The sequence below is a fragment of the Schistocerca piceifrons genome, chromosome 1, assembly GCF_021461385.2.
Source record: "Schistocerca piceifrons isolate TAMUIC-IGC-003096 chromosome 1, iqSchPice1.1, whole genome shotgun sequence".
Lineage (NCBI taxonomy): Eukaryota > Metazoa > Arthropoda > Insecta > Orthoptera > Acrididae > Schistocerca > Schistocerca piceifrons.
Window position 1 is genome coordinate 152,452,201 of NC_060138.1, and position 24,849 is coordinate 152,477,049.

The window sequence follows — 24,849 nt, forward strand, 5'->3', positions numbered from 1 at the left end:
GTTGAGTTACTGAGTTACTGGTACCTATATTATTCAAACTTTCTTAGTTGAAGTTAATTTTAACGAAGAGTAATAGAAATCATATTTCTTCTAGTATTGTAATTATGGTGTCATTATTCATTCTGTATTCTAGTGAATTATTTGCAACAAATCCACGATGGGAAGTATGTTCTATTTTAAAAACTAACTACGTCTGAACAGGCCTCGGAAGGCCCGGTGGTACCGATCCACCGCCGTATCGTCCTCAGACTCTAGGCTTCACTGGATGCGGATACGGAGGGGCATGTGGGCAGCACGAGACTTTCGCGGCTGCTGTCAGTTTTCATGGACGGAGCCCCTACTTGCCATCAAGTAGTTCCTCAATTGGCCTAACAAGTGCTGAGTACACCCGTCTTGCGAACAGCGCTTGGCAGACCGTACAGTCACCCATACAAGTGCTAGCCCAGTCCGACAGCACTTAACTTCGGTGGTCTGACGGGAACCGGTGTTATCACTTCTGCACGTCACTGGCTGTACGTACTATTATACTGCGTTTAAAACACCTAACTCCTCAAGCAGTTGTGTACAATTCGGTTGTGGGTGAGCAAAATGGTTCAAATGGCTCTGAGCGCTATGGGACTTAACTTCTGAGGTCATCAGTCCCCTAGAACTTAGAACTACTTAAACCTAACTAACCTAAGGACATCACACACATCCATGCCCGAGGCAGGATTCGAACCTGCAACCGTAGCGGTCAAGCGGTTCCAGACTGTAGCGCCTAAAACCGCTCGGCCAACCCAGCCGGCGTGGGTGAGTAACAGGGATTATTGTTATTGCACGCTTTTGTACAATGAAGACATTCTTACTTTCTTAGAGATGAGATCCCAAAAACAATAATGCGAAGTGGAAAGAAAACAACAGAATTCGGAACTTATTAAACGGAATTGTTTAAGAGTCTCTATACTGCATATTTTTCTAATTTAAACTCTCATCAATATGCACAACCAATCTTTTTAAGCTTCGAACTCGCTTAGCAACTCTTCTTCATGCTTGAAAAATTATCGTATGTGTTGTACCGTTTCAAGTGCAGAATTTCATATACTATTTCTTTCTTAAAATTAAGAGAAAGGACATATACAGAAAATCGGCTAATAATCGTTATTTGAAATTTCATCTTTTGTTATATGTCTTTTGGAACTGATTATAATATTTGTTTCGTCTGAAGAAACAGCTAATTCTGTTTGATGTGTAGTACATCGAAGATCATTAACATATATGAAAGACAGAAGAGGACCCAATATTGAATCTTGTGGAAATAACAGCAAGTATAGAAGATATTGGTGAGAGTGTGTTTACGGCGTTGTAGGGTATCGAGGATCCAGCGCAGCGAGTGGTCCACCGAGGTGAAGATGGCGTTGCCCTTGGGGCAGGCGTCGTCGCTACTGGGAGGCTGTGGCGTCGGCGCCAAGACGCCCCTCAGCGTCCACCAGGCGCCGCGGTCCGGGGCCCGAGTCAGCATGGCCGAACCCTCGTTGCCTTGGCACACAGCAGCTGCAACAAGGAGGCACGTGGCAAAGCTGTCACCACAGGCTGCGCCTTCGAGAAATAAGTCCCGCTGCCACATAATATCCTTACAAGAAAAGCATACGCCCAGCGGGTCATCGATACTCCTCACCCTTCGCAGGGTTCTAGTACATACTTAGATGTCACAAATTCTGCTCTAGTGCGATGTGGTTCTCGAGAGTTGCCTAGAAACTGCGATTCAAAGTTCTCTGAACGTGTTACTTACCCTAAAAGAGCACCAGCTATCGAGCAGGGGCGTGAGCACGACTGACTAGGGCAGAAGACTATCTTTTTCTCCTGATCTTTCGTCAAATACTCATACGATGGTTCTTCAGTCACGGCAGAAGGTGCTGGTAAAGGTTACATTTCAAAAACTCTATAAGCGTATCTTTGCAGTGCAGTAACAAACGAACGTCGTAACATCCTGACCGGTTATGAATTCTATCACCTTTGGTACCGACACGAAGCAATCTGCAACATAGCAGGTATGGAGGCAGGCAACCCCGGCCCATTCCACGAACAGAGTTCACAACTGCTTTCTATTGATGCTCCAAAAGTAATGCCATTAAAGAGTACATTGTTGGAAGCATGTTTAACGCGGCGCAACTTCACACCAATACGGACACGAATTTGTTGTTGTTGTAGTCTTCAGTCCATAGACTGGTTTGATGCAGCTCTCCATGCTAGTCTATCCTGTGCAAGCTTCTTCATATCCGAGTAACTACTGCAACCTACATCCTTCTGAATCTGCTTAGTGTATTCATCTCTTGGTCTCCCTCTATGATTTTTACTCTCCACGCTTCCCTCCATCACTAAATTGGTCATCCCTTGATGCCGCAGAACGTGTCCTACTACCGATCCCTTCTTCTAGTCAAGTTGTGCCACAAATTCCTCTTCTCCCCGATTCTGTTCAGTACCTCCTCATTAGTTACGTGATCTACCCATGTAATCTTCAGCATTCTTCTGTAGCACCACATTTCGAAAGCTTCTATTCTCTTCTTGTCTAAAATATTGATAGTCCATGTTTCACGTCCACGCATGGCTACACTCCATACAAATACTTTTAGAAAAGACTTCCTGACACTGAAATCTATATTCCATGTTAACAAATTTCTCTTCTTCAGAAACGCTTTTCTTTTCATTGCTAGTCTACATTTTATATCCTCTCTACTTCGATAATCATCAGTTATTTTGCTCCCCAAATATCAGAACTCATCTATTACTTTAAGTGTCTCGTTTCCTAATCTAATTCCCATAGCATCACCTGATTTAATTAGACGACATTCCATTATCCTCGATTTGCTTTTGTTGATGTTCTTCTCATATCTGCCTTTGAAGACACTGTTCATTCCGTTCAATGCTTTTCCAGGTACCTTGCTGTCTCTGACAGAATTACAATGTCATCAGCAAACCTCAAAGTAATCTATATTCCATGTTAACAAATTTCTCTTCTTCAGAAACGCTTTTCTTTTCATTGCTAGTCTACATTTTATATCCTCTCTACTTCGATAATCATCAGTTATTTTGCTCCCCAAATATCAGAACTCATCTATTACTTTAAGTGTCTCGTTTCCTAATCTAATTCCCATAGCATCACCTGATTTAATTAGACGACATTCCATTATCCTCGATTTGCTTTTGTTGATGTTCTTCTCATATCTGCCTTTGAAGACACTGTTCATTCCGTTCAATGCTTTTCCAGGTACCTTGCTGTCTCTGACAGAATTACAATGTCATCAGCAAACCTCAAAGTATTTTTTCTTATTCGTGGATTTTAATTCCTACTCAAAATTTTTCTTTTGTTTCCTTTACTGCTTGCTCAATATACATATTGAATAACATCGGGGATAGGCTACAACCCTGTCTCACTCTCTTCCCAACTGCTGCTTCCCTTTCATGCCCCTCGATTCTTACAACTGCCACCTGGTTCTTGCACAAATTGTAATTAGCCTTTCGTTCCCAGTATTTGACCCCTGCCACCTTCAGAATTTGAAAGAGAGTCAACCACTCAACCTTGTCAAAAGCTTTCTCTAAGTCTACTATTGCAAGACACGTAGGTCTGCCTTTCCTTAACCTATCTTCTAAGGTAAGTCGCGGGGTCGGTGGTGCCTCACGTGATCCAACATTTCTACGAAATCCAAACTGATCTTCCCCGAGGTCGGCTACTATCAGTTTTTACACTCGTCTGTAAAGAATTCACGTTAGTACTTTGCAGCTGTAACTTATTAAACTGACAGTTCGGTAATTTTCACATCTGTCAACACCTGCTTTCTTTGGGATTGGGATTATTATATTCTTCTTGAAGTCTGAGGGTATTTCGCCTGTCTCATACATCTTGCTCACCAGATGGTAGAGTTTTGTCAGGACTGGCTCTCCCAAGGCTGTCATTAGTTCTAATGGAATGTTGTCTACTCCGGGGTCCTTGTTTCGACTCAGGTTTTTCTGTGCTCTGTCAAACTCTTCACGCAATATCATATCTCCCATTTCATCTTCATCTAATCCTCTTCCATTTCCATAACATTGCCCTCAAGTACATCGCCCTTGTATAGACCCTCTATACAGGGTGTTACAAAAAGGTACGGCCAAACTTTCAGGAAACATTCCTCACACACAAAGAAAGAAAATATGTTATGAGGACATGTGTCCGGAAACGCTTACTTTCCATGTTAGAGCTAATTTTATTACTTCTCTTCAAGTCAAATTAATCATGGAATTGAAACATACAGCAACAGAACGTACCAGAGTGACTTCAAACACTGTGTTACAGGAAATGTTCAAAATGTCCTCCGTTAGCGAGGATACATGCATCCACCCTCCGTCGCATGGAATCCCTGATGCGCTGATGTAGCCCTGGAGAATGGCGTATTGTATCTCAGCCGTCCACAATACGAGCACGAAGAGTCTCCACATTTGGTACCGGGGTTGCGTAGACAAGAGCTTTCATATGCTCCCATAAATGAAAGTCAAGAGGGTTGTGGTCAGGAGAGCGTGGAGGCCATGGAATTGGTCCGCCTCTACCAATCCATCGGTCACCGAATCTGTTGTTGAGAAGCGTACGAACACTTCGACTGAAATGTGCAGGAGCTCCATCGCGCATGAACCACATGTTGTGTCGTACTTGTAAAGGCACATATTCTAGCAGCACAGGTAGAGTATCCCTTATGAAATCATGATAACGTGCTCCATTGAGCGTAGGTGGACGAAACTAAAATGAGCTCTAACATGGAAATTAAGCGTTTCCGGACACATATCCACATAACACCTTTTCTTTATTTGTGTGTGAGGAATGTTTCCTGAAAGTTTGGCCGTACCTTTTTGTAACACCCTGTATGCTCCTTCCAGCTTTCTGCTTTTCCTTCTTTGCTTAGAACTGGGCTTCCATCTGAGCTCCTGATATTCATACAAGTGGTTATCTTTTCTCCAAAGGACAAAGAAGGAAAAGTACGTTTTAATGCGGTTCAAATGGCTCTGAGCACTATGGGACTCAACTGCTGTGGTCATCAGTCCCCTAGAACTTAGAACTACCTAAACCTAACTAACCTAAGGACATCACACACATCCATGCCCGAGGCAGGATTCGAACCTGCGACCGTAGCAGTCGCATGGTTCCGGACTGGAGCGCCTAGAACCGCACGGCCACCGAGGCCGGCTTTTAATACGGCTTACGTAGGAATTATACGTGCGTCCATTTTTGTAAACATTCTGTGTAGTTTGCCGACATCTACCGTTGTGGAAATCTGAGAGCACAAACAGCGTTAACCAGCCCTTCCCGTGTGCCGACGGCTCTGTGTCTCATGAGGTTGGATTTCACGTGCGTGTCCACGTCAGCGTTTATTTGCCTCGTCCATTGTGAGGATAGATGTAGCAGGTTGCGCTAACGCTGCCGCTCGACGGTTGTCGTTCTCGTGTGGTATTCAGCAGTTCGGAAAAAAACTTTGAACCTCGATTTTTCGAAAATGCTTGAGAGGCGCATAGTACTAGAGTTAACGTTTTTTACTTCAAAATCTGGTACTACAAATGTCCTAAAGATGAGCAAATTTAGTGACCCTCTGAATTGAACGTATGCTTCTCTTTTTCGTCTCAAAAACAGTTCTCTTTGTTGTAGAAATATTGTTATCCGAGGTAATTTACCGAGTGAGGTGGCGCAATGGTAAGGCTCCAGACTCTCATTCGGGAGGAGGGACGTTCCTGAATGATCTGCAGTGATTTCCATACGACCTTTAACAGAAATGCCCGGACATAGCCGTTTTAAGGAACCACGTAGCTCAGTCTGAGCTTGTGCTCCGTCCCTAATGAGCACGACGTAGACGTCGACGAGGAGTAAGCTCCTCATCTCTCTTCATACTGTAGTGATTTGAAGGAAGATGCAGCCGATTACGGTTTAACGTTCCGTCAGTGAGGAGGCAGTCAGAGACGGGGTACAAACTCGAATTTAGCGAAGAGGGAAATAAATCGCGTCCGTTTCAAAGGAACCATCCCGGCATTCATCTTCTTCGATGTAGGGGAACCGCGGAAACTTGAAACAGCCCATTTATTCTTTATGCAAATATGATGTGCCACCCTGCTTGGTCAAGGTAAAAACTGATTTCACCTGCCGGATGATTTGAAAGCAGTGATGTCAAATACCATGTATAACAGTTTTGCGAGCTACGCAGTAAGAACCAAATGTCGTATGAGACTGTGTAACAGGAACTTCCGCAGACCCAATCAGATGGATGAGCTGCAGAAATACAGGACGTCAAAAAAAGGTATTCGATATTTTGAGAGATGGTAGATTTTGACCAAAATAAGATAAAAAGTGCAATAAACATGACTAAAATGAATGCATTAGGACCTATAATAGTTGTTCATAGTCGCTCCTGCAAGCTTTTTCCTATGAGGAACGACTATGACGTCTCATGAACCAGATTAGGAGAACTATTAATTATTAAACATTTTTCCACGATATTAAGCAATTATATTTGTCATAAGTAAAAGAAACTCAAATGAAATTCAAGTAATAATGCGATTTAAAGAAATCTATTATCTGTAACATAAGTATTATTACTATCTTTGTTCTTTTTGGTACCGGCGTGAGACAAAAAGCGCATCTACATAATATGGTGTGTACATGTTTTATTATTTGAGCAATCAGCTCCAATATTTATCTAAAGTATTGCTGTTGTTAATTTTAACTGTAACCTGCACCACATATCCCGTTTGCTTGTCCTATCATTTTTAAAAGAATTTCAGACTCCGCGCCGGCAGCAAGCTGAACATTGCTGGACGGCGACAATTGGCCGCCATTAAGCGGCAATTTCAAATTATCATAATTATTATCTTGTTCTTTCCACATGCGACGCTGGAGATCGGCGATAACGTTTATTTCATTTATGATCTATGGGAAACTGATATTTTAACGATTTATTTTAACGATTTTATTTTAACGATTTATTCGGGCGATTTATGTTACGTGCAATAGGACACAGAATTGGGCTGCACTAAGACGAAATTAAATCACACGTAGGTCCTTACGTATTGAAAATAATGAAATATGTTTTGTATGTGTGTATATAGCCTATAATGATTAACTGTTTTTGAGCACGGATTTATCTAAGTAACTTCAATAATTATACAGGATCCCACAGTACATTTTTGTTTCAGTAAAATATAAGAACGATTCGTGCCTTCACATATCTTTGCAATGAAACCAAAATTAAATAATAAAAACCCACATTCTCATTACATTCAACAACATACACATTAATAGGTTATGTATCCACACATCAAAAAAAGTTTTGCATCACCCCGGTTCCCAAAACTCCTGAAGATAGACGTTGACTGTGGATATTGTATCAGAGACACAGTCCCTTTGACTGTTCAGAGATATCACTAAACCTGCCCAAAGATGTAAACAGCGATGCATGAGCAATGTCTATTAGATGGAGGGGGTTCGACAGCCGATCAGGTCCGGTCATTCCACCAGGAAGGAGGTACACGGCTCGTGTTGTTTGTAGTGCAACCATGCCTAGACCGTCAATACCACGGTTAGATAGCGTCCGCATTGTTACTTTGTGCCAGGAGGGTTCTCAACAAGGGAAGTGCCCAGAAGTCTCGGAGTAGACCAAAGCGATGTTGCTGGGACATGGAGGAGATACAGAGAGACAGGAACTGTCGATGACATGTATCGATCAGGCCGCCCAAGGGCTACTACTGCAGTGGATGACCGCTACCTACGGATTATGACTCGGAGGAACCCTGACAGCAATGCCGCCATATTGAATAGTGCTTTTCGGGCACCACAGCACGTCGTGTTACGACTCAAACTGTGCGCAATAGGCTGCATGATGCGCAACTTCACTCCCGACGTCCATGGCGAGGTCCACCTTTGGAACCACGACACCATGCAACGCGGTAGAGATGGGCCCAACAACATGCCGAATGGACCGTTCAGGATTGGCATCACGATCTCTTTACCGATGAGTGTCGCATATGCCTTCAAGCAGACAATCGTCGGAGACGTGTTTGGAGGCAGCCTGGTCAGGCTGAACGCCTTAGACACACTGTCCAGCGAGTGCAGCAAGGTGGACGTTCCCTGCTGTTTTGGGGTGGCATTATGTGGGGCCGACGTACGTCGCTGGTGGTCATGGAAGGTGCCGTAACGGCTGTACGACACGTGAATGCCATCCTCCGACCAATAGTGCAACCATATCGATAGCATAATGCCGAGGCATTCGTCTTCATGGACGACAATTCAAATGGTTCAAATGGCTCTGAGCACTATGGGACTCAACTGCTGTGGTCATAAGTCCCCTAGAACTTAGAACTACTTAAACCTAACTAACCTAAGGACAGCACACAACACCCAGCCATCACGAGGCAGAGAAAATCCCTGACCCCGCCGGGAATCGAACCCGGGAACCCGGGCGTGGGAAGCGAGAACGCTACCGCACGACCACGAGATGCGGGCAAGGACGACAATTCGCGCCTCCATCGTGCACATCTTGTAAATTTCCTTCAGAGTGACCAGCATGTTCTCCAGACATGAACCCTATCGAACACGCTTGGGATGGATTGAAAAGGGCTGTTACGGACGACGTGACCCACCAAGCACTCTGAGGGATCTACGCCGAATCGCCGTTGGGGAGTGGGACAATCTGGACCAACAGTGCCTTGATGAACTTGTGGATAGCATGCCACGACGAATACAGGCATGCATCAATGCAAGAGGACATGCTACTGGGTATTGAGGTACTCGTGTGTACAGCAAACTGGACCACCACCTCTGAAGGTCTGGCTGTATGGTGGTAGAAGATGCAATGTGTGGTTTTCATGAGCAATAAAACGGGTGGAAATGATGTTTATGTTGATCTCTATTCCAATTTTCTGTACCGGTTCTGGAACTCTCGGAACCGAGGGAATGCAAAATTTCTTTTGGTATTTTGAAAATCTGTGATAAGGTCGTATCGGACCAAACTGCTGAGGTCATCGGCCTCTGTGCCTACTCGCTACTTAATCCAACTTAAACTAACTTGCACTATGGACAACACACAAACCCATGCCCGAGGAAGGACTCGAACCTCCTACGGGGAGCCGCACGGATCGTGACAAGGCGCCTCAGACCGTGTGTCTACCCGGCGCGGCTATACACACACACACACACACACACACACACACACACACAAACACACACACACACACACACTCGCATGAAGCGGTGTTACTATAAACTGTATTTACAGTTCCCGGAGAGTGCAGCGCAAACATTAGTTCTAATGGAACCAGTTCGTGTTTTGATAAGATTGTTAATCTGCTTGCTGTTACATTGGTTCCATTTGCCAGACCATTCCAGAAGATCACGTCTCTCATAGCTCACGACCTATAGAAAGCTGTAAACAAATGAGAGTCAGTTCAGAGGTCGGAGGAAGCTAGCGGCATACCACCTTCAAAAGGACCATGCCTTGTAACCGACTGATGTGGTCAACCCAAAGTTCTGATTGATGACTGATTTACTTTACTTTTAAAAGCGTTTAACAATCTCATCAAAACACGAACTGGTTCCATGAGAACTAATGTTTGCGTTGCACTCACCGAGAACTGTAAATACGGTTTATAGTAACACCGCTGCATGCTGTATCTATGGAGAATAACAAAGGAATGTGTCCTCATTTGTTTACTGCACTCTGTAGGTCGTTCGTAATAACAACGAGCCGGGAGAAGAAAAAATGTGTTTCACAGTAGCGAAGACGGACGTGCGCTAATAGCTGTTAAACCGTGCACTTCGGAGTCCAAAGTTTTCTGGATTTCTTTTTGTTTTGTTTTCGTCCATACTACCACCTCTCACCAATTGGAATACTTTTTTCATCACCCTCCATAACAATTTTTGGAGCGGTTTACTGTACCAAATCAACATTCAGCCGTCTGCCTTGTCGTCCAAGCAGCATATGCTAGATCTGTTGACTGACGAACGTCTCATCCATTACGAAAGACGTCAGCTTCTCACCAACGCAGCACCTCGATCGGCTGTTCACGCAAGCGCGCTCACTTTTAACGTTTATAGATGTTTGAAGGCTGCTAATGTATTTATGAAAAGGTACTCCTACTAACTCCTTGTTACTTATGTTTCTAATAATCATAACAGACAGCGCTGTTATCGAGGCTGCACACAGTAGCGCCGTCGCGTTGTTCATTGCAAGACTTGTGTTAGTGAGGTGGAGCTGGTGATAAGGCGCCGTCTTTGCAATTAATTTAGAATTATTACTCTCCCGCTTTTTTGAATTCGCTGCCATAATTGACTGTATAGACTTACCTTTCTTGTCGGTGGCGCAAAATTTGGCATCTGATAAGAATGTCTTGAAGTCTGGCTTTTCGACTAGACACTTGTCGGAATCTACGACGTTCACGTACAGCAGCTTCAGTGCAGAGTTTTCTGTAGGGCTGAAAGTCGCCACCTATAAGTGACAGAAATGTTTAACTCGCATGGGTGACACATTAGCACAGTCTTACATGCATTACTACTCACTAGAAAAGCTTTCTCATTGCTTATTTCTTCAAGTTTCTGAAGGAGTCTAATCGTCGTAGAAAGTTCATATTGGTGAACATTATTTGGCAGCCCAAAAATCTGCAGCGCGTGTATAGTACAGAACAAATTGAGTCTTTCTCTTTGTCCTTAATTTTGTATTCTATTGAACCAGGGACCTAGAAACGACGGAGAGGCTTCGTCCCTGCCATAGCCCACAGTGGTACACAATCCCACAAAAGGCTACAGCAGTCCACCCACCCCACCGCCATCCCACACCGAACCCAGGGTTATTGTGCGATTCTGCCCCCAGTGGACCCCCCCCCCCCCCCTACCTCCCCTCCACCCCCTCCCGGGAACGTCTCACGGCAGACGAGTGTAACTCCAATGTTTGCATGGTAGAGTAATTATGGTGCACGCGTACATGGATAAAGTGTTTGATCAGCAATCGCTGACATAGTGTAATCTTTAATTTTAGGTTAATTAAGCAGGAACAGAAAAGATTTGACACAGAACTGCTCATACATAAGGGACGATAAAAAAGTTTCCTTTCGAGTTTACCCCCTTACCTACACGTTGATAAGGAGGGCATAAAAAGCAGAATAGCACAAGCAAAGAAAACTTCATGGTCTGAAGAAGTATGCTAATATCAAGTGTCAGGCTTAGTTTGAGAAAGAAATTTCTGGGAATGTGCGCTTGGAGCACAGCATTGCATGGCAATGAATCACGGCGTGTAGGAAAACCGGAGAAGAGAATAGGAGAATCGAAGCGATTCAAATCTGCAGCGTAGAACTATGTTGAGGATGTGGTGATATACTAATACAAGGAATGAGTAGGTGCCCCAAGGATCAGCGACGAAAAGAGCCTATGGAGAACACTGACAAGAAAAAGGGACAGAATGACAGGACATGTGTTAAGACATAAGAGAATAATTTTTATGATGCAAGAGGGAGGTGCAGGTACAGACTTCGAGGGAAGATAGAGATTGGCGTACATCTAAAAAGTAATAAACTTTGGTTACAGGTGCTGCTCTGAGATGAAGAGATTGGCAAAGGAGAGGATTTCGTCGCGGGCCGCAGTAATCCACTCAGAGGAGTGATGACGCACCCCAGCCCCCCGCCCCCGCCTTTCCACCCCCCCCCCCCCCCAAAAAAAAGGAAAATCGGCCCATTCTTTCCGGAACAGCGGCTTTCTTCCTCTGAATATCAGAAATAGGTGCTAGCTTACAAAGTAATGAGAAGACGAGCACAAAGGGATGGTGAGGAAATGGCATGCTACAAAGAGTATTGATGATTTTCATTGTAGGCTAGAGGGAAGAATGATGGTTTGTGTGTGTGTGTGTGTGTGTGTGTGTGTGTGTGTGTGCGTGCGAGAGAAAGAGAGAGAGCTTACCACGGCAGGCACTCCGTCAGCTAGCGGCCGCTGGGTCGCCGTGTTGAGACACACGGCTGCCACGCTGTCTCCCAGAACCGCCGGTACCTCCAGTTCCACGATCGCCAGGCCGCGTCCCCCCTCTTGTAACACGACGCGCGAGACCTGTCGACACGAGACGCTTTACATTTTCTAACATTACAGCTTTGGTCTTCGTACAGGGTGCTATAAAGATAACATAACCTTCAGGGAAAATAATTTTTTCATAATCCGGGGCGACAGACATAAATTATTTCTTTAAAGTCAGTGCCGCCATTAGACTGTTGTTTATTTACAGTGTTACATTTACACTTACACAATCATGATTTCGGCTTCCAAGTGCCATTATCAAGTGTTTTCTGAAAGCAGGTTAGAAAATAACAGTGAAATACATAACAAGTGATATAACCGTATAACAATCCATATTTGTAATGCTTACTCACAAGTGTTATAAATTGCCTAAGGTGACATCCTGTCGTATTAAAATACACTATTAGAAACATTGTCTAAAAGTCGATATTTCTGGCAGAGCCTACTGCTTTGTTTCATTACTGAGTACACCATCTTGACTGAATGACATTGGCTAAGTGTCAAATTGTTTTGATCAGAGAAATTCCTGTTACAAGCAGGTGACCTTTTTATATTTTTTTCGTCTTTGGACTCAGTGTCCGGTAGGACAGGAAAGGCTACGAACAATTTATTTTCTTTGGTGGTTGTTACATCTTTGCAGTATCTGTTTACCTTAGTATACAATGAAGTTGCCTGCTCATAACCATAAACAGTAACAAACCTTTCGATAATATTCGCTACATCCATAAATATAAAAGTCCAGCTAGTCATTGATGTTGTTTAAAGTACATTTTAGTAGTTAAATAAACAGTTTTGTACGTGAAATTAACACATGGTCAACTCTAAGTTGTGTAATTTTGCCTCAATTCAGAATTAATACAGTATAGTGCAATTACTTATTCTACTGACTCATTAATTAACCAGTGAGGTTGAAGCGATATTTATTTTGTATATATCATCAGACATGTAAATCCTGTTATATGTGTTGGAACATTACTTAGGAATAAGTACAAATAACACAGGTATGTGAAACATGTCATGTACATAAAAGCAGTCAAGCAAATAGAAGAATCAAAAAATTTCATGTTAAACAACACTTTTAAATTTAACATGATATAAAAGTTGGAGATATCGTAGTATTTGTTAATGGTTGATGAGATACAATTACAAACGTGAGTGCACTGTGGTATTGATACATATGGCTGTAAGCTTGGTGCTATAAATCTTATTTACACGTTATAGTAGTGACATCTTATTTATATGACGTAAAGATGACATAGTAATGTTAACAACTCAATCAGCTACCACATATGAAAGCCCAAAGTGCGTTGATTCCTATTTCTTAACAACAAAGACAAATGTAACATTAATGATCATAATTACTTCTTAGAAAGGTAATAAACAACTGAGAAGAAACAGAAGGTCTAGAATACTATAAATCATTCATTGAAGACTGTAGGCATGTGGCATTAAAGCGTAAGAGGGGGGGGGGGTGTAGAAGGATGGATTGGGGGGGGGGGGTTATAAAATGACTAATGAAATGTACAAGAAGCTATTATAGTGGGGCGTGGCCGTGGCGGGGGACAAAAGGGTAACTAACAAAGGAATAAGAATAAAAATGTGTAGTGGATGACTTTTTTTTGGTAAAAATGTGAATAAGTAATGAAAGAAAGCAGAAGGCTTTGCCAGAAATATCGACTCTTAGACAATGTGTCTAATAGTATATTCTAATACGACAGTATGCCATCTTAGGCAATTTATAACACTTGTAAGTAAGCATTACAAATATGGATTGTTACACAGTAATATCATCTGTTACGTATTTCACAGTTATTGTCTAACCTGCTTTCAGAAAACACTTGATAATGGCACATTGAAGCCGAAATCATAATTGTGTAAGTGTAAATGTAACACTGTAAATATACGGGAAAAATGGCTAGGTAAGTAATAAACGTCGTTGGAAATGGGCGCCACCATGCGATTCACACTACTGAATACAGTGCTGGAAGCTTGAAGACGTTCTTTTGTAAAATGAAAATACCTGCATTTGCGTACACACTGTCTGATCAAGTGTATCCTGAAACCCGTGTGTAATGCTGAATTGACCAGTACATGTCACGAGAGGCAGACCCGTCAGTATAAAAGTAGACGGAGAGTACTGAGTTGTCAGTAGAGAGGCAGTAACAGGAAGATGAGTCTGTCAGGCGAGCTCAGTGGCTTCCAACGTGAACGAGTCATTGGACGTCACCAAAGTAACAAACACGTCAGGGGTATTTCAATTCGTTTAAAACTGTTCAAGCCCACTATTGTCATTGTGGGATGGAAACAAGAGGGAATAGCCACAGCTATCATAAACTGACGGACAGGGGCCGTCGAGCACAGCGGAGGGAGCATGTAAAAAGGTGTATGAAATCAGCAGAAGGACTAACTCGTGAGTTCCAAAGTGCTGCCAGTAGTCCACCTAGCACTATGACTGTGTGTAGGGAGTTATTGACAACAGGGTGCAATGGCAGTGCAGCTCCTGGTAAGCTACACATTTCTGTAGTCAGTACTGTGCGACGCTTGAGATGCTGTAAAGAGAGACGTCGCTCGACAGTGGTTTACTGGAAACTAGAGATTTGGAGTGATGAATCAGTGATGAATCTGTGAAAATCCGATTGAAGCGCTACGGTGTGGTGAATGTCTGGAGAATATTACCTGCTGTCATGCGTGGTGACGACAGTGCAGTACTGGGGAGGTGGTATTACGGTATGGGGGTGTTTTCCGTGGTTAGGGTGAGGTCCCCTTATTGTGCTTACGAAAACGCTAAATGCCGAGCGATGTGAACAGCATTGTGTGTACTGTAGAACAATTTGGAGATGAGGGTTATTTGTATCAGCATGACAGCACATCCGGTCATAAAGCAGCATCACTGAGGCAATGATTCGTGGACAATAACATTCCTGAATCTTAATAAAATTATAAACAGCCGACCAGTTGCAATGGATAAAGAAATCTTTACCTAGGTTTCAACAAATTTAAATTTGTCTTCTTCAGAAGGTGGCCTATGGACAATGAACATCATAGCTTACATTAGAAAGGTATGAAACTTAAGTCAAGAATAGATTTTAACACATATTAGAGAGCTCTTGCATTACAAAAATATGAGAACGACGACTGGTACTTACAATTTTACATTATTATGGACTGATGTATCATCGCCGTTTTTACAAACGTCTGCATAGATCCATTTGTCAAAATTAAAATATAGCCCTAAAAATAGGGTTTGTCACGTAAACATAAATTAGTACATGGATGTTGCAGAGCTCACAACCGACTGAGTGTAATCGGCCAGCGTAGTTACTCTGCAGCCAGGGCAGGTGGCGCTCATGGCGCGAACCATGTGCCGATTGGCGTACAAAAGCAACGTGTAAATTATCAGTATTAATACCGTCCTTAGATAAAGTAACAATAAAAAGAAGGAAAGCGTTTAACACTCCCGTTATAACAGTATGGGAGCCTTGGTACAATTAATGTAGTTATGCATCAAAAAGGCAGGTGGCGCTTACGCCGAGAGAGTTACGTACAGTGGCATATACAGCCAGAATATAAAAATTACATTACAATATTAGCGAAGCCCACACACGGTATATATGTCAGAACTTTAAAATTGACAATAATGGCTCTTAAGACAGAATTACGAACCCTGGTCCACAATCCAGTTAATACACATTCTCAGGGAACCAACGTTTTAGAGCCAGACAAAATCACATAAGGGCCGATGTAGTGGCAGCCACACATCGTGAGAAAACCACATTACATAAAGGGTAGCGAGCTTAAAGATTTGAAAGTGCATCATAGCTTCCTGAGAAAATAGACCACTGAGGTTACCAGCATTCATGTTATACCATAAACAGTACGGGTTTAAAGCCTTCGAAAAATTGTCTACAAGCAAGGTTCAACTGGTCGTTCAGTATATTACCGTCTTTGAGCTCTAGATGTTTAAAAATTTGTAACTCTTCCCACAGATCTAGTCTACGCCCTTTGACTTGTCTGTGTAGGATAACTGTGTCTTCTAACTGTTTAGGCGTATGGCCGGCTATCAAGAGGTGTTTAGCAATAGTAGGGTTGTGTATATTCGCTCCTTTTTTACCTAATAAGTGTTCTTTATATCTTGTTTTCACAGCTCTGCCTGTTTGACAAATATAATATGAGGGGCAGTTACTACAGGTTAGTTTGTAAACACCTGAATTGGAAAACCAATCGCTGGCAGTCTCTACTGAATGTACAAGATTTCTTTTTAAACTGTTATCTGTAGAGAAGGAGACGTTACAGTTATATTTTTTCTTTAGAAGACGTTTAATCCTATACGATATATTACCCAAGAAAGGAATGGAAATAAATTTTTTAGCTTCTTTGCTATCAGTGGGGAGGTTGTTGCTCAAAGTCGAACAGTTTTGGGAAATTTTCTTATTGAACAAGTAATCGATCATATTCTGAGTGTACCCATTATTAGCCGCAATCGCTTTGATGACATTCAATTCCTTTTGTTGATCAGCAGGTGATAAAGGAGTAGTTACCATTCGGTGAATGGCAGAATGAAAAAACGCCAGTTTATGAGCTTTTGGAACAGTTACAAATTTTTAAACATCTAGAGCTCAAAGACGGTAATATACTGAACGACCAGTTGAACCTTGCTTGTAGACAATTTTTCGAAGGCTTTAAACCTGTACTGTTTATGGTATAACATGAATGCTGGTAACCTCAGTGGTCTATTTTCTCAGGAAGCTATGATGCACTTTCAAATCTTTAAGCTCACTACCCTTTATGTAATGTGGTTTTCTCACGATGTGTGGCTGCCACTACATCGGCCCTTATGTGATTTTGTCTGGCTCTAAAACGTTGGTTCCCTGAGAATGTGTATTAACTGGATTGTGGACCAGGGTTCGTAATTCTGTCTTAAGAGCCATTATTGTCAATTTTAAAGTTCTGACATACACTCCTGGAAATTGAAATAAGAACACCGTGAATTCATTGTCCCAGGAAGGGGAAACTTTATTGACACATTCCTGGGGTCAGATACATCACATGATCACACTGACAGAACCACAGGCACATAGACACAGGCAACAGAGCATGCACAATGTCGGCACTAGTACAGTGTATATCCACCTTTCGCAGCAATGCAGGCTGCTATTCTCCCATGGAGACGATCGTAGAGATGCTGGATGTAGTCCTGTGGAACGGCTTGCCATGCCATTTCCACCTGGCGCCTCAGTTGGACCAGCGTTCGTGCTGGACGTGCAGACCGCGTGAGACGACGCTTCATCCAGTCCCAAACATGCTCAATGGGGGACAGATCCGGAGATCTTGCTGGCCAGAGTAGTTGACTTACACCTTCTAGAGCACGTTGGGTGGCACGGGATACATGCGGACGTGCATTGTCCTGTTGGAACAGCAAGTTCCCTTGCCGGTCTAGAATGGTAGAACGATGGGTTCGATGACGGTTTGGATGTACCGTGCACTATTCAGTGTCCCCTCGACGATCACCACTGGTGTACGGCCAGTGTAGGAGATCGCTCCCCACACCATGATGCCGGGTGTTGGCCCTGTGTGCCTCGGTCGTATGCAGTCCTGATTGTGGCGCTCACCTGCACGGCGCCAAACACGCATACGACCATCATTGGCACCAAGGCAGAAGCGACTCTCATCGCTGAAGACGACACGTCTCCATTCGTCCCTCCATTCACGCCTGTCGCGACACCACTGGAGGCGGGCTGCACGATGTTGGGGCGTGAGCCGAAGGCGGCCTAACGGTGTGCGGGACCGTAGCCCAGCTTCATGGAGACGGTTGCGAATGGTCCTCGCCGATGCCCCAGGAGCAACAGTGTCCCTAATTTGCTGGGAAGTGGCGGTGCGGTCCCCTACGGCACTGCGTAGGATCCTACGGTCTTGGCGTGCATCCGTGCGTCGCTGCGGTCCGGTCCCAGGTCGACGGGCACGTGCACCTTCCGCCGACCACTGGCAACAACATCGATGTACTCTGGAGACCTCACGCCCCACGTGTTGAGCAATTCGGCGGTACGTCCACCCGGCCTCCCGCATGCCCACTATACGCCCTCGCTCAAAGTCCGTCAACTGCACATGCGGTTCACGTCCACGCTGTCGCGGCATGCTACCAGTGTTAAAGACTGCGATGGAGCTCCGTATGCCACGGCAAACTGGCTGACACTGACGGCGGCGGTGCACAAATGCTGCGCAGCTAGCGCCATTCGACGGCCAACACCGCGGTTCCTGGTGTGTCCGCTGTGCCGTGCGTGTGATCATTGCTTGTACAGCCCTCTCGCAGTGTCCGGAGCAAGTATGGTGGGTCTGACACACCGGTGTCAATGTGTTCTTTTTTCCATTTCCAGGAGTGTAGTTGCTGAAAATTACAGCCATGAATCAAATCAGAACGTAATAAGATGGTTGCGGTGCTGGGGTTTATTTAGCTAATGTTTACGTAATGATATGACCATTCATCAACGATTGGCTGTCTACAGAGCACTATATTCGCTATTGCAGTGTTCCTTACCTGTTTCAAAACAGCATAATTTTCAGGCTGACCTGCAACTTCTTGCATCAGACTCTGTCAAAACAAACCATACAACCAACGTCTGTTTAATGATTTTTTCGACGCTGCCCCAGCATGAGCGACTGGCATTCCAAAGCGAAAATTTAGCAAGCGATAAACTTTTTTTTTATTTCAATATTTTGTGGAAGCATCAGCGCCGTGAGCTATGCTGCCTGAAGACATACTCAGTTTCTAACATTAATATCTGACGTATTGTGCAAATCTTTAAGGTGAGATTATACACTGTAATGAGCAGATTATTACAACATTTTAATTTCCTTTAAATCGGTCAGTAATTAAACGAAATACTGGTAACTAATTTTTAGTTGTCCCTGGCCATTATATAGGCAGCCTACAACTGCTACCGGGCGATTTTAGCCGTTTACTAACAAACAAGGGTGTTAAAAAGAAAGTATTCCGTATTTTGATGGTATGGACGAAAACAATAAAAATTCCCAGTAAACTTTGTCCATACTACCATCTGTCAAAATACGGAATTCTTTTATTTCAACACCTTTAGATGCCAGCCATTCATGCTGGCGAAACAGACAAATGATTAAGCGAACGTCTGCTGAAGAGTCCGAGACGAAAGCCAAAAGGCAAGATTTCAACAAGTGGCCACGAATGCTCAAGAATTTTGTAAAAGATCCAAGTTAGTTAATTTTATTCAGGGGTCGTGAATCAGGCTGCATTGTGACTAAAGGATACTTAGAGAAATGCCATTCGTTTAACTGCAAATTACAAATTACATTAATTGCTTGACACCTTTCGACTTCCGATGTTGTGCGTCATACCTTTAGAATCTGAGAGCCTGTCTCTCTCGCCTGTAGGCTCTTCACCTTCTTCCCCAGAGCCACGACGAACCCCGAGGCGTCAGTCGAATTGTTGGCAGTTCTCCCTTTAAAACAGCTGCCGTCTGAAACGTAGAATGTATCAAACGATGATTTTAGAAATCACCAAAAATGTGAATATATTTTCAAAAAAGCGGCATAATTTTTAAAGTTACGGAAGTGACAAATCCTTCTCAGCCACTGTGTGCACGCGATATTGCAGAATTTTTTCCATGTGGATAGCGAAACTATTATTATTATCATCGTCATCATTATTATCACTATACACTCGCTGCACTTGGTACTTTTTTATTTTCAGATGTTTTCCAAAACGCAGGGAAGAGGCATTTAAGTCATTCATAGACAAATGAGGTACACAGTAAAAAATAAATGAACTTATGCCCAGAATGATAAAAGGCCATCGCGGACGCACCTACAAAGTGGGAACAACGGGAAAAAAACAAGTGAAAACAACGGCAAAAAATCGACGAAAGACAAGGATCTGTCAACGTAAAATGAGTCACTAATGAGTTGCGAAATTTCTGCGTTTCGACGAAATTTCAAGAAATTCCCCGGAAAGGCAATGTCAAGGTGAAACTAAAAATGACAACTGTGAAAAAATTATTTCGTAACACGCATACACGATTCACTTAGGAATCGTACTCGAAGAAGAGGAAGAAAACTTCAAAATAAAAGTGAATAAAAATATATGCTATCTCTACGTCTCATGCGAAAGAGATTCCGTAATGCAGTTACAGTGCTACGGCTGAAAAAGGATCATGTGACTTTTAGAAAATAGTGTACTACCTGTCGCACGATTAATGTTTCCTCTGTTTGAACGTTAATAATCAGAACAGAAATAAAAAGAATAATAAACTATGTTTAAATCAAAATCGCAACTGTTTGAAACGTTAAAAATTACGTTATGATATGTTTTAGGGCAGTTTTATGTTCTCAGTCAAATTAAATCATTTTTTGTTAAAGTGTGATATACACAATTACACTACTGGCCATTAAAATTGCTACACCATGAAGAAATGCAGATGATAAACGGGTATTCATTGGACAAATATATTATTCTAGAACTGACATGTGATTACATTTTCACGCAAAGTGTGTGCATAGATCCTGAGAAATCAGTACCCAGAACAACCACCTCTGGCAGTAATAACGGCCTTGATACGCCTGGGCACTGAGTCAAACAGAGCTTGGATGGCGTGTACAGGTATGGATGACCATGGAGCTTTAACACGATACCACAGTTCATCAAGGGTAGTGACTGGCGTATTGTGACGAGCCAGTTGCTCGGCCACCATTGACCAGACGTTTTCAATTGGTGAGAGATATGGAGAATGTGCTGGCGAGGTCAGCAGTCGAACATTTTCTGTTTCCAGAAAGGGCCGTACAGGACCTGCAACATGCGGTCGTGCATTATCCTGCTCAAATGTAAGGTTTCGCAGGGATCGAATGAAGGGTAGAGCCACGGGTCGTAACACAACTGAAATGTAACGTCCACTGCTCAAAGTGCCGTCAGTGCGAACAAGAGGTGACCGAGACGTATAACCAAAGGCACCCCATGCCATCACGCCGGGTGATACCCCAGTATGGCGACGACGAATACACGCTTCCAATGTTCGTTCACCGTGATGTCGCCAAACACGGATGCGATCATCACGATGCTGTAAACAGAAGCTGGATTCATCCGAAAAAATAACGTTTTGCCAATCGTGTACCCAGGTTCGTCGTTGAGTACACCATCGCAGGCGCTGCTGTCTGTGGTGCAGCGTCAAGGGTAACCGCAGCCATGGTCTCCGAGCTGATAGTCCATGCTGCTGCAAACGTCGTCGAACTGTTCGTGCAGATGGTTGTTGTCTTGCAAACGTCCCCATCTGATGACTCAGGGATCGAGACGTGGCTGCACGATCCGTTACAGCCATGCGGATAAGATGCGTGTCATCTCGACTGCTAGTGATCCAGCACGGCGTTCCGTATTACCCTCCTGTAACCACCGATTCCATATTCTGCTAAGAGTCATTGGATCTCGACCAACGCGAGCAGCAATGTCGCGATACGATAAACCGCAATCGCGATAGGCTACAATCCGATCTTTATCAAAGTCGGAAGCGTGATGGTACGCATTTCTCCTCCTTACACGCGGCATCACAACGACGTTTCACTTCTGTTTGTGTATGAGAAATCGGTTGGAAACGTTCCTCATGTCAGCGCGTTGTAGATGTCGCCACCGGCGCCAGCCTTGTGTGAATACTCTGAAAAGCTAATCATTTGCATATCACATCATCTTCTTCCTGTCGGTTAAATTTCGCGTCTGTAGCACGTCATCTTCGTGGTGTAGCAATTTTAATGACCAGTAATGTATAATTTTTGCATCCTCGTAAAGAGTTCAGAATGGGGTTACGTATTCTGGTGGTAAGATATCAGTCAGCCCTCATTTAACATAAAGGACGAAGTTGAGATCTCTACCAATTCAAAGGATACTTAATTATATACCTCACTAGGAACTCTTTGTGCCAATTATCTGAATGTCTAGATTCAGGGATTGAAAAGTTCTGTTAGCTACATGGCAAGCAGCAGTCGTTGTTATAAAGCTGTACGGCAGGTAATAAGATACTATAAATAGGACTCAGTATTTACAGATGTGAAAATATTTTCTTTGAAAAACACCATTGTAATCAAGTAGATACTAGTACAAATGGCAGATTAACTGCAGCTGAAAAAAAAACGGAAGCAATTTTTTTCTAAGTAGAAGGTTTCGTACGATGAAATTTAGACGCCATCACCGTGAATACTATTAAGCACTATAGTGACAGAGTATTTTTTTAACAGTATGGATTAAGCCTCTCTGATTTTCTGAACTTTTGTTAGTCTCTTTCTTGTCTCGTTCCACATCCTTGAACACTGTCCTTCTAAATGGGGTCTACGGGAACGATGAATGAATGAATGAATGAATGAATCTTACCTGTGAGAAGGTAACGATGAGTGAGCAGGGCAGCTGCGCATGCGTACTCGTGCCCGCGGCGCTCCTTGGTGCGCAGGTAGAGCTGCGCGTGCCACGGCGCCGTCGAGGGCCGCCCGCTGAAGCACGCTGTGGACGAAACGAGCTCAGACCGTACTCATGTCTACACGTGCAAGCAGTCAGACGTATGAAGCTGTTTCAAGCGAGGGAGAAGGAAGTTCGAGTTTTAAAGAATTCGGCGCAGGGGGGAAGAAGGGAGGAGCGGTTACTGGTACACTATCCACTATCGTTCAGTATGTCGGTCGAATCAGTGACATCGAGAGACAGTGCACTATGGAATGATAGGAACAGTTTGATACCTTATTAGGTACATGGAAATACAATCTAAAATAGAAACAGTTACGCACCACGAAGGAATTATCCGAAAGGGGTGGAAATTGGTATATGTGATGTACATGTACAAACAAACAAATGATTACAATTTCAGAACAACTGGAAGAGTTTCACAAATTGAGCAAGTCAATAATGCGTCCACCTCTGGCCTTAGGCACGGAATTATTCGGTTTGACACTGGCTGGCAGAATTGCTGAGGGGTGTCGCAGCAAATTCTGTCCAATCGGCGCGTTAGATCATCAAATTCAGAGCTGGTCGGAGGGCCCAGCCCATAATGCTCCAAACGTTCTCAACTGGTGACAGATCCGGCGATGTTATTGACCAAGTTAGGGTTTGGCAGGACTGCTGAAGTGTAAGCCCAGGGTGGCATGCCAGAAAGTGCAACAAAAGGGGCGTAGAACATTCTCTTCGCGCTAGTCTGCTCTGGGCAAGATTCTTCATCTCTGAAAAGTTACTGAACAGCCTACATTTATTTCCACATGCAAAATAAATTTGTACAGGTTTTTCCATCGATTTTTCCTTCCATTATTAAACTGACTATTCCTTGATGCCTCAACTGTTGGGGTGCCGCAGATGACAACCTCAGGGGTCGTGCTATGAAAAGAAATCGCACCCCCCGCACCATCACTCCCTGTTGTTTATGACGGGTGGCAGTGTGGTTGGTTTCCTACCAGTCTAGCGCAGGGATCGTAAGGATATGATGTGGGCAACTAGGTATGTACAAAGACATACAGACGGAATTTTTTCCCTAGCTTATTACGCGAATTGAACCGGAAAGAATATCAATAATATTGCTAAATGTTCCTCAGCGATGAATTGTATTTGATTTGCGGAGTATTTATGTGTATATAGAGAAAGCCTACCACTAACCCGCCAGGGTAGCTGAGAGCGCTAACGCGCTGCTTCCTGGACTCGGGTAGGCGCGCTGGCCCCGGATCGAATCCGCCCGGTGGATTAACGACGAGAGCCGGCGTGCTGGCCAGCCTGGATTTGGTTTTTAGGCGATTTTCCACGTCTCCCTAGGTGAATACCAGGCTGGTCCCCACGTTCCACCTCAGTTATACGAGTCGCAGACATTTGAAACCCGTTCGCACTATTTCACGATTTACACTGGACGCAGACAGTTGGGGTACACTGGTTCCGACCCGGGGGGTACGGGGTGGCGGCAGGAAGGGCATCCGGCCACCCCTAGAAACTAACTTTGCCAAATCCGTTGTAAACAGGCCGACCCTGCGATCGCTGCGGGACTAAGGCGTAAGCGAAAGAAAGACAGACAAAGAATACCACTGTTTAGGGGACACTGAAACACAAGATGATGTGGAGTCGCGAAATCTCGTCATTCACATCTGGCGTATTGTCTTCTGTCTATTTTATGAAAGTAGGCAGCATATGGCTCAGGTCTCATTATGAAATGCATCATGCTTCTTCCTGGGTGCAAATACTGCTGTTTCATCTTCTCGTGAATGTCCAGGAACAATTTGTGAACGCGAAGGCCCATGTCTTTATGTCTACTCTCTTCGTTACGTACTGGTTCGCCACAACTATAATTGGATTCTATTCGTGATTTGATCCCCAATGATCTGACTAATCCTCTCAATGTGCTTTTACCGTAACCAACAGCGCGTCTTTAGTCCGGAGTGTCGTTTGATACAGCTCTGATATCTGCTCTGTGCAAGCCTCTTCATCTCTGAAAAATTATTGCAACAGCGTACATCCATTTCGACATGCAAACTATAATTGGATTCTATTCGTGATTTGATCCCCAATGATCTGACTAATCCTCTCAATGTGCTTTTACCGTAACCAACAGCGCGTCTTTAGTCCGGAGTGTCGTTTGATACAGCTCTGATATCTGCTCTGTGCAAGCCTCTTCATCTCTGAAAAATTATTGCAACAGCGTACATCCATTTCCACATGCAAAATAAATTCCTACAGGTTTTTCCATCCACTTTTCCTTCCATTACTAAACTGACTATTCCTTGATACCTCAACTACCATCAACCAACCCCTTATTTTAGTAAAGCTGCTCCATACATTTATT

General features: G+C 43.6%; 1 protein-coding gene across 1 annotated transcript in view; it reads right to left on the reverse strand.

Annotated features, from left to right (window-relative positions):
* LOC124792195 (serine protease 53-like) overlaps positions 1 to 24,849 on the reverse strand; it is a 132,702-nt gene that overhangs the window by 68,327 nt on the left and 39,526 nt on the right. Inside the window, exons 5-9 of the mRNA XM_047257924.1 lie at positions 22,419 to 22,544; positions 19,406 to 19,527; positions 11,933 to 12,076; positions 10,331 to 10,472; positions 1,336 to 1,530 (exon numbers count right to left, since the gene is read on the reverse strand). Of these exons, the coding sequence (XP_047113880.1) occupies positions 1,336 to 1,530; positions 10,331 to 10,472; positions 11,933 to 12,076; positions 19,406 to 19,527; positions 22,419 to 22,544 (729 nt within the window). The remainder of the gene's footprint in view (positions 1 to 1,335; positions 1,531 to 10,330; positions 10,473 to 11,932; positions 12,077 to 19,405; positions 19,528 to 22,418; positions 22,545 to 24,849) is intronic.